Source organism: Dermochelys coriacea, chromosome 7 (assembly GCF_009764565.3).
Source record: "Dermochelys coriacea isolate rDerCor1 chromosome 7, rDerCor1.pri.v4, whole genome shotgun sequence".
In the NCBI taxonomy this organism is placed as follows: Eukaryota; Metazoa; Chordata; order Testudines; family Dermochelyidae; genus Dermochelys; species Dermochelys coriacea.
Window position 1 is genome coordinate 9530331 of NC_050074.1, and position 14516 is coordinate 9544846.

The window sequence follows — 14516 nt, forward strand, 5'->3', positions numbered from 1 at the left end:
CCTCAATTTTGGTGTGTCATAGACCTCATAGGGACCTGCTGATAGCTTACTTAACATAGTTAAGTAAAGAGAGGCAGCTCTGAGTACCAGTGTTCTCCAGTGTCTTCTGTGTCTTGATCAGGGTGCAGCAATAGCATAGGACAGAAAGACACTAAGAATGCAGGAGCAATGACTCCTTAAGCCCTCTTTGTTCAGTGTTTGTACAGTGCCTCAAGCAAAGTGGTCCTGTTCTTTACCTGGGGCTCCTAGGTGCTACTATGATACAAATAAATTAAGACATGGAGAGGCCAGGCAACACTTTTGGGTTTCTACCTCATTGAAGAGAAACACAAACTGCTATACCAAGGGGGACCTTGTTGACTTAGTTTCTCTATGTGCAGAATCAGCAGAGGTGACATGGATGCGAATATCAAATATGGTAGGGGGGAAATAGTGTCATGAAATAGAAAAGCCTGGGCAATAACTGGATAATTGGTTTTTCTGGTTAATGCTGGCATCCTTTGTGAGAAGCACCTTCCCGTGGCTAGGAGATTGCATCTTCCCAGACCAGCCTCCGGTCAGAAACCAGAGGAGAACCTGGTGGGATGGGCTTTCAGTAGGGGGCAGTGTTGTTCTCTTTGCATGTTTTAGGTATCGACGCTTCAAGTGTCAAGGGTATGAGGGAACTCTGCTGGACTAGACCTCTCCTCATCCCTCCCACAAACAAAAACCAAGGAGCAGAAAAGCAAAAGCTGAAGTAAGACTAGGCGGGGAAGAAGGTATTGCAAAGGAGGTAGTGATCATAGTTGCCTCAAATGTGAACATTTTATGAGCTCGAATGAGCCATCCTGGGGTAAGTAGGCATAAAGTAGCTCCCCTGGATTTCAGTGGGAGCTGCTTCTGCATGTACCACCTAGACTTATCTCTCCACAATATGAAAGTGACATAAATTTCACTTATTTGGCACACCCAAGGAATTCTGAACTTGTACAGGTTACACAGGTAAAGCACCAACACCCATTTTTTGGCCAACCTAAACCCAATGTGTAACTTACATCACTATCTACATCACAGTGGAATTTGACCAAGTATGTTTTATTGATATATAATTGTCAGTACGTACATCTAGCGAGGTAAGGTAAATGTAATTAATCAGAATCATAGAAGTAAGAAGTGATGATGGATCATTTTTTGAGGCCAGTTCAGGCTTGCTCTCTATTACACACTTTCTAGCCTTTTGTTCAGTGTAGTTTCAAAAGTCCCAAATCATAGGACTTCCACAGCTACTTAGACTACACTGTTGTCTGTTACTCATTGAAATGAAGAGATTTTGTAATCTGACACTATATAATGGTTACTGTGTTCAAAATGTATGGTTCTGTACATGGTTAGAGTAAAAGCCAATATGTATTTTTGCCTCAAACAATTAACATGGGTAGTATCTTAAAAATGCTGTCAGTGCTGCATAATGTATCATATGCCTTTTACTTTTCTTTAGCTATTTTACATAGCATGTTTTTTTCTGATAAAAAAAATTTACACTACAATAAAAAAGTTTTTCTTTTTTGAAAAGTAACTAGTGCAATCTTACACTATAAAGACTGCTATAAATAGGAAATGTATTTATTTGCTACATCATCAACCCCAACTCCTTTTATATCTCTTATAGACCTAATACTGCAATCTTAACTCGGGAAACACTTCTATTGACTCAAGATCCATTGGCAGACAATGGAGAGTCATCCCTCTGCAAGCTCTATTTCAGAACACCCCACAATCTGTACTAGTGTATGGAATGAAGGAAAAGGAATGGAACATCTGCTATTGACTTCAATGGGAGCAGCGTTGTATTCAGAATATACTATTTTACATGCCTGAGATAATTCCAGGGACTGATGTTAATTATTTCATTAGTGCTATCCAGGTGCTGGGAGCTATACGATCAAAATGTGGCCCCTATGAGCTTCTATTACAAATTGTACAAATGTAACAGGCATAACCGATCAGCTGCCTAAAAAAACCCAAACCCAAACTTTTGTGCTGATTTCATAAGGCCATCTGAAATTGTTCTATTTGAAATCTAGCCCATATCACTACATTACAGCTTTGCAGGATGCCATCCAAGGGGCAGTGTTGCTTCTATCTGATCCTAAGGCTTTCAGTGAATCAGAAAGTCCTCTTCCATTGCTGTCTTACATTCGCTGGCCCACAGTTGGTATGCTCTTTCCAGGGTGTCTTCGCTGACATCATTGAATATTTCTGCAAAGTAAGATTTTTAGTTAGTAGAAGAAGCTTCGCTGGATGTCAAATTAATTAACAGAAAGTGAGGCAAATGCTCCCTGAGCAGCTTTACAAGACTTATTTACAGGGCTAGATTCACAAAGGGACTTAGTCACCTAAAGATAGAGTCGGGGGAGGGATAGCTCAGTGGTTTGAGCATTGGCTTCCTAAACCCAGGGTTGTGAGCTCAATCCTTGAGGGGGCCATTTAGGGATCTGGGGCAAAAATTGGGGATGGTTGTTTTGAGCAGGGGGTTGTACTAGATGACCTCCTGAGGTCCCTTCCAACCCTGACATTCTATGATTTAGTCACCAATGACATTCACAAAATCACTGTTTAGTGGCTGCCTAAATCTTTCTAGTTACCTGAGTTTCCGCTGGTAGGCATGCACAGCACAAAGCTGCCAAAATCCTGATGCAGCCCCCACAGCTAAGGTGCTGCTCTGAATCCTCATTCATGCCTAACCCCTGTGGGATTATCATACAAGGCATTCCTCTGCGTAACTCCCCAGTGGGCTCTGATCCTGTGAATGTGCTTTGAGCATGTCTAATCCTTATGAGAGCCAGCTGGGGGGCCAACAGGGTGGGAATGTTGCAGGCTGCTTGTGTTGATCCATCCCAGAATAGACAGTAGCCCCCCTGGGATGGGGAAGATCCATATGTGAACCCCTATTGTGCCTGATTTGGAGCAGGGTCTTGAACTTAGGTCTCCTGCATGCCAGGTGAGTGCCCTAATCACCAGGCTATTGGATATTGTGGGGGTAGGCCTCTCTCTCCATCTCTTCTTTAGAAGCTGTTACACTTTGTATAAATAGTTAAACAGTCATTGGGGCAGAGACATGAACCTGGCTCTCCCAATTTCCTGACAGTACATGGGTTATTGGCTATAGTGGGGTCAGGGTGGGGGGCTCTTTCCCTGTGGCTTTTCGTGAAAAAGGGCTGACCTGATACAGGCACCTACTCCAGAGGAGAGTTCATGGCTGAGAATCCTAGGTGAAGATAAGTGCCTCCCTCCAGTCTCAGCCAGGTATCCTAAGTCACTCCCATCCCTCTCCCTTGTCTACACTGCTGTTTTTAGCAGAGTGGCGTCCCACTGCCGCCAATCTGCCAGAGACTTTCCCTGCAGCAAGGAAAGGCTCTGGCAGTGGGATGGCAGCAGGGAAAGGCTCCGCCGGAGTCTGATGTTAAAGGTAAGATGTTAAAGGGTCAATTAAAGCCCTACATATATAACTGCAAACTGCAGGGCAGGCATGTTGGCATGTTATATTGTATTCCTTAGCGACGGTGTAACAAGGATTTTTTTTTCTTTTAATGTTGCCAGGACAAGTAAAAACCAAAAAGTTGACAAAGTTCCAAGAGAAAAGTAATTAATATCCCCAAAGACTTTACTGTAATAACCTGATTCAAAGCCCCTTGAAGTCAATGGAAAAATTCCCATTGAATTCAACAGCTATTTGATCATGCTCTCAGAGCCAGATTTGAAAAGGTGATACGGCACCTAAAGATATAGATGAGTTCCTAGTGCAATTTCCAAAAGTGCCTCGGCACAATGAGAGTTAGGTGCCTAGGCATTTTTGAAAATCGCACTAAGCAGCCATCTGCATCCAAACATCTTTAAAAATTCGGCCATATTAGCGAGTGTGTCTGTGAGTTGCTCTTGTATATGTGAATGGGTGTGAAAATTCCCCCTTTCCCTTGGTTAATGTCTGTCCCTTTTGAAGCTATGTTGCAGTACCTGCCATCCCAAGTCCAGTTGGGAGAGGCATTCTCATCTGGCCTCCGCAGTGTTTTAACCTTTCCACCAAGGCCTTCTTTATTAGATGCAAGTTACAGTCATCGTGCCACACCGGGAGCTCCAAACCCTTCATGCATTGAATAATGTCAGCTTTTTCCTCCAGAGTTAAAAGCCCCCTTTCGTAGGCCACGTAAGTCATAAATGCCATGTCGATGTTTACTGCTTCTCCATGCATCAGTGATGGTAAAACTTTCTGAAATGAAAGTAAAATTAGCTTTTTTTCCCCCCTTACAGTAACTAGTCCAGGTTTTCTTAATGCGTCTGACTTTGTAGATGAAAATTAGTATGTGGCTCTGTCGTAGAACTCTCTCTGACTCTCAGCATCCTTTCTATTCCTGGGGAGTGGAGAAAATATTTTCAACATGATTAATGGTACATAAAAATCTCCCACAGAGAGCTTGATTTTGCTCTTATTGAAGGCAAAGGCTGAACTCTGAATTAGAGGGAAGGAAAGTTCCTTAGCGGCAAACACCTCACTTTAACCTTTTCACAGGGACTGAGTCTGTTAGTCCCCATGCCCCACTTCTGAACAGTAGTTTATTACAGCAGTAGTGTCTGGAATCTTAAAACCCTGCAATATTTGAATTGTTATAGCTGAGATTGTTGCTGCTATGTATGTTATACTATGTTATACAGTATGCGCTCCTTTGTGCTTCTGTACAATGAGACAGTCACTGGCTCAAAATTTCTAACAAATCAAAACAGATAACATAGACAAAGTTAGGAGGGGAAACTGAGGCACACAGAAGGGACATGACTTGCCCACTGTTATACATCAGGTAGAGCTTGGACTAGACCCCAGGTCTCCTGACTCCCAGGTATATGCTGTTTCACAAGTATAATACAAAACAAAACCTTTCAAGAGCATTTTTACTATGATTAAAAACTTGCTGTTTTTTTTTAATAGGACATTGCAAACTAAAATTCGTGACTGACCATTTCCAGTTCTGGGCTTATAAGGTGACCAAAATCAACCAATCTGTCCAGGTCATCCTCCCAGAGGTTGGGTGCAAGCTCTTCCAGCATTGTTTCTATGGCAAGTCTGGTTGTTTTTAGTGCAGCATCACCATGATTGACCAAGCCGTTGTGAGATTGGAACTTTGTGTCCAGCATGTATTTTCCATGGCTCTTCAGTAGATCAAAGAGCCCTTTGTGTTTCATGAGCGCCATCTTGAATAAAGAATGGAAAGAAGTACTTTAAAAAGGTGAATTTTTATAAGAGCAAATAATACACTGTAGGAAAAGCACATATTGAAATACATACAACTAGTACTATATTATCCTAGTGCATGCATGCCAATAAATGTGGGATTACTGGTTGCTTCTGGCTGTCCAGGTTCAGGTAGTTTGTACAGGGCTACAAGCAGGTTAAGGCCCTTTTAATGAGATGCTGGACCTCACCAGGATAATCCAGGCTTTCCCCCCAGGATTTTTTTTTTAGAGAGAATTGAGTGAATGGGAGTGTGGGGTGATATAGTGGGCTTGGGGTTTTGGAAGGGTTTTTAGTTTTGTGGGCCGCGATTCAAATTGCATAGGTTTTACTAATATTGCATGCATGCATGCATGCATGCATTCAGGATGGGTGCATTTTTAATACATTTAAATACTTCTTAAATTGACACAATAATCCTACTTTGAACTTTACATCGATAGATCTCAAAGCTGTTTACATATGTAAATTTAAGGGCATAACTATAGATTTATAATGAGAGCAGAATTTGGCCCAGAAAGATTGAGAATACCATTGGTCAACAAAACTCAACATATATTTTGAACATTTTGAGGTATGTATAAATGGTCTTGTAGAACATGTCTTTGGCTAAAAATGTAACTAACTTCCCTGTTCTTCCTCCACTCTGAAAAAACTAAAGTTTATCTTTATTCTTAGTGGATGGTGATCCAAAGTACATAGAGGTAAATAGACTCCCATAGATTTGAATAAGTTTTGGATCAGGTCTGATATGAGTTTTCTTCCATCTGTTTTCTCTACAGTTGACATCTGGCTTTGCTATATGTTATATGTAACTCGAAAAATTATCAGGGGTCCTGTAGCAGGGTGGTAACCCTGCTCCTGCTGGAAGGGGATAAAGCAGCCCTGGAGAGGGCTGCAGTGAGGAAAGCTGGGCTAATTGGGAAAGCAGCTACAGCTGTAGCCAGTGCCATCAGGGCCCTGCTGGCCCCTGTTAGCCAGAAGCTGAGACAGTCTCTCTCTAGCTCCTGAGAGAGAAGGACCTGATTGCCTGGGAAGCTGAGCAGGGTACCTAGGATGGAACAGTACTGGGGAAGGGCAGAGGGAGCTGGGGAGCTCAAGCCTAGTAAAATCCCAGGCTTCAGGCCTTGTCAAAGGCCTACAAAAGGGTACTGGAGCTTCCAAGGGGCAGCCCCTAGATAGGCAGCAGGTCCAACCCCCACCTTGCCAATGATGAGTGGCCTTTACAGACTGCAGTCAGGCCCAGTGAGTGAGGAATGGTGAGGCAGGTGGGGATAGGGGGCTGGGGATTCTCCTGAATGGGAGACCCAGATTGTGGGTTGCTGCGGTGGGCAGAACCCCTGGGTGAAGGGCACCGGCATCTGGGAGGGACATGGAGGCTAGTAGCAGGTGAGACATCAGCTGGCAGAGGGTGCTTCAGGGCTGGAAAGAGCTAATTCCCTGGACAACCAGCAGGAGGTGCTGTGCCGGTGAGTTGTCACGCCTCCCCCCCCCCCACAGGTCCTAAGAGGCTGGGCTAGGCACACTTTTAGATTCTTAGAAGCCAAACTATTATAAAATATGTGGGTGGCCATGATTAATAAATAATGAGATTTGGTTGTCCAACTTCTCTTGATGGCTTTGAAAAGCCTACCCTTTGGGTGTATAAAACATCTTACACAAAGCTCTAGGCTCACACACAGATCCAACTTTTTATTAATAATTAATATAGCAAAAGTACATCTGTATTCCAAAAAAATGGTACCTTCAAAATTTCACCAAGACCGTTGGAGATGTGTCGACGGGGAATAGTTTGGATGAAGGATCTGTCCAGAAAAGTAGCTACAGGAGGAGTGTAGCCTCCAAGCTTGTTTTTGCACTGAAGGAAATTTACACCATTCTTTGCTCCCACACTGGCATCAACGTAAGCCAAGAGGGTGGTTGGGACACGAATATAAGGGGTGCGTCTTCTATAGAGTGATGCTGCAATGCCTACGATATCAAGGCAAACCCCTCCTCCAATTGCTATAATGGGCTCTTTACGCCTGTCGATGCCGAAGTTGTGAACTTCTTGCAAGATGCTTAGGACTAGGTCCATGGATTTGGTTTCTTCTGTGGTGGGCAGGGAAAGGATTTTATAATGAACATTATTGGCTTCAAAGTACTTTCTCACTTTTGAGCCATAATATTCATTGACCATCTGATCCATTACAATAAAACGCCTCTGTTCTCTTTCTCTGCTAATGGCTATCTCTAATTGCTGAGAATCTATGATGTGCCCAAAAAGGAGTGTGCTGTTGGCAGGATCCAGAAGATTGCATGTTTCCACCACTTTGTAGCAGAAAGAGATGGGAGCTTCAACTGTCCAGGAAATTCCAATGTCTGAAACACTTTTGCCTCTGTCAGGGATCACAAAACATGCTTTGAGATCAAAATGCTAGGTACCTTCTATGTAAAAAAGAATTTAAAAATGAAGCAGGTAGCTTACTGATTGAAATATGCAATATCTCATTAAAGTCTGCTACTACAACAGAAAAGAGTAGGGTTTCAAATATTGTACTGATCTTTAAAATAGGTAATAGGGGTGATTCTGGGAATTATAGAGTAGTAGGCCTTGCTTCAGTACCAGGAAAAATGGCTGAGGGGATCATTAAAAATCAAATGAGGAAACAGGTAAGTGGATAATGATATAACAAAGACTAATTAGTATGGCTTCTGTACAGGCAAATTGCTCCTCTCAAATTCACTAATTTGTCTATAAGATAGTGGAGATGAGTGCTCTAATTTATTTAAATTTTCAGGAAAACCTTTGACTAAGTTCCTTACATGTGGCTATGAAAGAGAGACCAATTTCCAACATGGCAACATTTTAACCATGAATTACCCGAGATTCTGTATTAAGACTGATGTTTCATATACATTTTTTTTAATGAACTTGGAAGGGCAGGGAGTGAGAAGTGCTGAGACAAAACTTACAGATGACACAATTATTTATGCTAGTCTAGTCTAGGGAAGATTGTGAGGAGTTTCTTCAGAGGGACCTAGCAAAGCTGTCTAGCGAGCTGGCAGGAAAGTGGGGCGGCACAGGCAATGCGTGGTGATTAGGAGCCCTAGCCCACCTAGGGTTGCCAGCTTTCTAGTTGCAAAAAAGGTAACACCCTAGCCCTGCCCAGAGGCCCTGCACCTTCCCCAAGGCCCCGCCCCGCCACTCACTACTGCCTCACTCTCCCTCACCCTCACTCACTTTCACTGGTCTGGGGAGGGGGTTGGGGTGCAGGGGGGTGAGGGCTCTTATTGGGGGTGTAGGCTATGGGGGGGCCAGGAATGAAGGGTTCAGGGTGTGGGAGGGGGGCTCCGGGCTGGGGCAGGGACTTGGGGTGTGTGAGGGGGTGAGGGCCCCTGTCGGTGATGAGGACTCTGGGGTGGGGCTGGGGATGAGGGGTTTGGGTGCAAGAGGGTTCTCCAGGCTGGGGGGTGAGGTCGAGGGATTCGGAGTGGGCTAAGGGTTGAGGCAGGGGGTTGGGGTGTGGGAGGGGGTGAGTGCTTTGGTCTGGGGGTCATGGCTCTTGGCATGGGGCTGGGGATGAGGGGTTCAGGGTGTGGGAGGTGGCTCTGGCTGTGGGGGTCTCAGGGCTGGGACGGGTTTGGGGCGGCTCCTGGTCAATGCCTCAGCAGGGGGCCTTAAGGCAGGCTGCCCTTACCCCTATGGTCTTGTCCCCCCACCCCCAGAGCCTGGGAGCAGGGCTGTGTCTCTGGGCGGGGGACCCAGACAGGGGCAAGGGGGGGCAAGGCCACAGCAGGTGGTGCTGACCGGAGCTGCCGGGGTCCCTCTTCAACCGGGTGTTCCAGTCGAAAACTGTATACCTGGTCATCCTAAGCCCACCATATAGTAGCCCCCAATAGGCCATAGAAGATGCTGAAGGAACTGAGACCAGGACCTGTCACTTAGAGCGTGAGCAGGTGTTGGAGGGGGCCCTGCCTTGGTCGGGAGATTCGGGTGAGACTGGAATCAATCCCCCAACTGGGACAGGGGCTCCTTCACCCTGCTCCCCACCCTCTCTCACTCCAAGCAGTGGATCCTGGTCTCCGCTCCTGCTGTGTCTTCCCTGGGCCTTCCAGGGGCTGCTGTGGGGCAGGCCCAGGCTCCTAAATGCTACTCGTTGTCAGCCCTGATCCCTTCTCCCCACCAGACCGGAGAAGCAGAGTGGCCTGGGCTGGAGCTGAGCCAGATGGCCAGTGCCATATGGTGAGACACATCACAACCCTTCCCCCAGCCTGCCCACCCACTGCAAGCAGCTTAATTAGCCAAATACCATGAGATTTGAGCATTGGCCTGCTAAATCCAGGGTTGTGAGTTCAATCCTTGAGGGGGCCATTTAGGGATCTGGGGCAAAAATTGGGGATTTGGTCCTGCTTTGAGCAGGGGGTTGGACTAGATGACCTCCTGAGGTCCTTTCCAACCCTGATATTCTATGAACAGGCATGAGAGGTAGGTATGCCCACTTCTGCCTCCCCACTGTTGGAAGAATCATGATATTGGGCTAATTCCATGATTTCAGAGCAGTCCGTGAAATCGTGATCTACACAGGGCCTTGTTTCTAATGTTTGCGAAGGGATCCTCTTAGAGGCAACACATAGTTGCGCTGCGCTTTCTCAGAGCTTGTGGTAACTCCATAACTGACTGCTCTGGCTTTAATCTAGCTAAGTCCTTCTATTTTTAAGCAATTCTGCAGTTGAAATAGCTTTCTTACTTTGGCAACCCATATCCTGGCCCTAATCCCAGTCCCGTATTCTGTAATAGTTCAGATCTACTGTGGAGCTTCTTGTTTCCCTTTGAGACAGAACTTGCCTTTCTGGGATGAAATAGCAGAGCTTTTCCAGTAGAGGTCAGTCTGCCATAGCCGATTCTTGGAGATTTTTCAGAACAGAGGTCAAAGCTTTTTTGGCTTAATCAAGCCTTTAACTAGGGTTGGAAAAATTGTATTTTCCACAACATATTTCTAAAGAAATCAATTTTTTTTCATGTTTTAGAATGTTCTTCTCACAACTTTTTGATATTATGCCAAGAAGAAACAATTTTTTGATGAAATTATAATCTGTTTTTTATTTTCATTTTTTTTGCTTTCCCCTTTCCTCTCTTTTGTTGTATTTTTATAGAAATAAAAAGGGGCAGGGAAGGAGGGAAAAAGAAACAAAAATGATTTGAATTGAAACCTAATTTTTTGTTCCATTTTGATGAAAAATGTAGTATTTTTGGCAAAAAAAAAGTTGCTGAAAAATTTAGAATAGTTCAGAGACATTTTACACTGACATGTTTTCATTTAAAATAATTCAATCACATCTACCACTTCATATTTTTCCCCCGGTTTATTTAGGTCCAATTTTCATTTTTTTTCCCCCTTGGTTTCAGTGAGAACAGAAGTTAGCCCTAAAAATGCAGCTGAGCCTATTCAATCGGATTATGAGTGGGGAAAGATTTCCAAAAGGGGCTTAGTAGAGCCTGATGAAATTGTTTCAGCAAATAGTAAATTCACCAAAAAAATGCCTTGGCTGGGAGGGGTGGGGAGTGAGTGAGAAGTGCTGAAACTATTTGTGAATTCAGGTCAAATTCAGCGACCAGTCTCAGGTAGAAAAAGGACATTTTTATTTTCAAAAAAGTCAAAATAGTTTTGACCATTTCAAAATGAAATGATTTGACTTTACTTTTCATAGGTTTAGAAACTTAGCTCTATGAATTTTTAAAAAATTACATTTTGGGTTGGAAAAAACCCTGGACATTGAATGAAATGAAAATCTGAAAAAAAAATATTTTCGGTTTTTATATTTAGTTTAATTTCAGGTGTTGGTTTTTATCCGAAACAGTTTCTTTCTCTCTTCCCCCCTACCCCCTCCATCTTGTGATTTTAGCAAGAAAACCCCCCAAAATTCAGGTTTGGTTTGAAACTAACTACATTCCCTCCCTCCCCCCGCTTCCAGGATTTTTTTATTTGGCACCCAAAGAGAAAAATCAGTTATTTGTATTATTCAGAGGCCTAAGGAAGTACACAGATCCTGGTGGATTTTCAAAGGGTACGTCTACACAGCAAAAAAAACCCTGCAACATCAATTCTCAGAGCCCAGGTCAACTGACTTGGTCTCATGCTATGGGGGCTAAAAAATAGCAGTGTAAACAGTGACGCTAAGGCTAGAGCCCAGGCTCTAAAACGTGGGGTGTACGTGGCGGGAGGTAGGTCTTTGAGCCCTGCGAGCCTGAGTCAATTGACCTGAGCTCTGAGACTTGCTCCTGCAGGGTTGTTTTTTTTGCTGTGTAGACGTACCCCAAACCACCTAAACACAGGTTTCAGAGTAGCAGCCGTGTTAGTCTGTATTCGCAAAAAGAAAAGGAGTACTTGTGGCACCTTAGAGACTAACAAATTTATTAGGCACCTGCCTCCCATTGCAGTCAATGGGAGGTTGGCACCTAAATACCTTTGGCAATCTGGGCCGTAAATGCCTAACTTCACTGAAATCAAACTGCTTTTCCTACTAGGCACCTATCTGCCTCTTTGGGGACATAAATGCCAGTAAAAATTGGTCCTAAGTGACTTAGGGACTTTTGAAAATTGTACTTATGATGTTTATGCTTTTCAGAAGTTGTTATTCTATCCTTGTTTAAGCTAATACAGTAAAAAAAGTTACATGAATATAAAATAAGCTCAATCAAATAAATACATTTCAGAGGAGATTATTACTATGTGCATTTATTTTTGAAACTTTGGCCACTAAAGAGAGGGTGTGGTTTTGAATGTTAATTACAGTACAGGAATCTGTTTTAGAGGTCAGAGGTAACTTTGGCCACATGGCAGATGGTCAGGTGAGGAGACAGCCTGGTCCGAATTGCAGAATGCCTATGAAATAGAGCCCAAAGCTGCCATTTGCTAATGGATATTTCACATGAGCAATTTTTTGCAGACTGGGCCTTAAGTCAATTAATTATGTTATTGACTAAGGACCCCATTCTGAAATGAGCTCTGCACAAGCAGACCTCTGTGCCTGGATGGAGCCCCACTGAAATTCAATCCAGATCTGCCTACGCAGTGTTTGCTGCAAAAGTGGCACCTTATTTACCTGTTCCTGCTGAAGCCAACGGGAAAACTCCTATCAAATTCATTGGGAGAAGGATTGAACACAGTGATAATAGAATAAAGACAATGCAAATATTGGAAAACTTCTGATGTTCAAAAAACAAAGCCCCACATTTGTGAGTAGTCCATTCATATTTAATAGCAAAATGAGGCTCTGTATTCTGATGAAAGGGGATCCTCCTGCAATCCAAGGTTAATTAAGGAGGGAGACATTTCTGCAGAGAGCTGTGTTTGGCCTGAAGGGAAAACATTCAGCCATCCATGACCCTTTTCTAACCTTGCCACAGGTAGAGAACTTCCCCTAAATTTTGTGACGGCTGCATTCTGCTTTTTGATCATGTCAGTGATTTTTAGTACCTTTGCATTTGTTTTTCCAAGCTATGTATTTCATTACCCGAATCTGTAAACGTCTGCTACACCCCCCATTTTATCCACAATGATTATGAATATGCACTGACTGAACCCAATTGCAAAAATCCCCACGTTCCTCTAATTACTCCTCAGACATTTTAAGAAAGCTTCCAAGCTTTATCTACTACATACACAAAAGTGTGAAAAAATCAGAGTGGGGGGATAATTATCTCCCCTTCAACTCACTCCATTTATGCCAAGGTGTATGATGAACACATGATTTATGCGGCAGTACTGGCACACAGAAAGATGGGTTGAGAAACATGTTGGAGCCTTTACTTGGAATGTCTGCTTTTTGATGGGTTTCAGTCACACTCACCACAGCGACATTAGATAACATTTTTCAGTTGCACAAGCCTAACATATCTCTTAATTTCCCTCATCTGAAAGATGACATAACATGACTAACCCAAGCCAGATTGATGGCAAGCTAATCATCAGATTTTATCAAGTATTCCTAGCACAAGCTTTTATACTTACATTTTAGCCTGTGAGATGGTTATCTTATCCTCAGAGTTGCATATGGCTTCCCCCTTCTTGATCCGACACCAAGTGCTCTTGATCCGCACCAGCTGAAAATCAGTCTGTTTGGGATTCTCAGGCATGACTGTTGTGGCCTTTTTGGCTAAGATCTCTTCAGACACCGGCATCTTTCCAGCAGATGAAATCTCTAGCTTGAGAGATCTCACCTAAGTGAGTGCCTTCCAGTCACTTTTAAAGGCTCCAGTTTGACCATATTTTGGAAGAGGAGGTCCTGTCTACTCCTCACCTGTTGGTAATGTGTGTGTGGGTGGGGGAGGAAATTATAAAACTAGTATTATCTAATCTGAGGACACGAGTCAGAGGTGTACAACTCATCCAGAGACACATGTAGGACCCAAGATAGCATTGTATAATTGGTTAGTTTTATAATGCTTTGGAAATACAATAAAAATCTATAAAATTAGCTTCTCACATGATGCCCTGCAGTGAAATAGGTGTTATGAAAGACGAATACTTTATATGAAACATCAATGCTGTTTCAAGAATTCCTTTATTGGGCAGGACCTCTGATTTATCTAATTACTAGAGGCAAAGAGGGAACACAAGCAGCAGTGGTGAGGAGATTTGTGCAGGCTATTTAGGCCCCCTGGGAGTTCTGTGTTCCACTGGAAACACAAGGGGACAATCAAAATAATAACCTTTAATGCTAACAAATTCACAGTTGCCCATTGTGTGATTATTGTGAGCTCATCCAAGATATGATCAGGGCCCATCCCAATTTTCCATGGACCCTGTGAAGCATTGTTTTTATGGTGACATGACATCAAAAGGAGTGGTGGCCTCAAACCATAGGATTTGGGTTCACATCTAGCTTGGGGCATTCAGAGCCAGGGTTTTGGTTCAGCCTTTGCCTAGGTGCTGAGACGAGCATGTGTATAACAAAAGGAGCACCTGAATACATGTAGATAGCTGTTGTATATAAAGAGCGCCATCCATTGGCATGTAAATATGAGGTATATTGTATTGTTTATAATCTGCAGGTTCAATAAAGTTATTGTGCACTGTAAATGGCTTCTTCTGCGTAGTTCCTTGCATTGAACTTTTTACTGTTGCGATGTGATGTTGTGATCCAACGGTGTGATGTGACATGAACAAATAAGCAAAGGAGGAGGTTGCCCTGCTGAACAAGTTTTAAAAAAGGGGTGACTATATCGTACTTTCCTTAAAAGAGAATCTTCTCTCTTCCTCCTCCCTTC

At 43.4% G+C, this 14516-nt stretch overlaps 1 protein-coding gene across 1 annotated transcript; it reads right to left on the reverse strand.

Annotated features, from left to right (window-relative positions):
- Positions 1-2023: 2023 nt before the first annotated feature.
- Positions 2024-13427, reverse strand: LOC119858416 (2-epi-5-epi-valiolone synthase-like). Its single transcript, XM_038408977.2, has 5 exons — positions 13258-13427; positions 7008-7641; positions 4990-5223; positions 3994-4246; positions 2024-2238 (listed from the first exon to the last, which is right to left on the reverse strand). Exons 1-5 carry the CDS (start codon positions 13425-13427, stop codon positions 2138-2140), a joined length of 1392 nt encoding a protein of 463 aa, XP_038264905.1. The 3' UTR covers positions 2024-2137.
- Positions 13428-14516: the final 1089 nt, after the last annotated feature.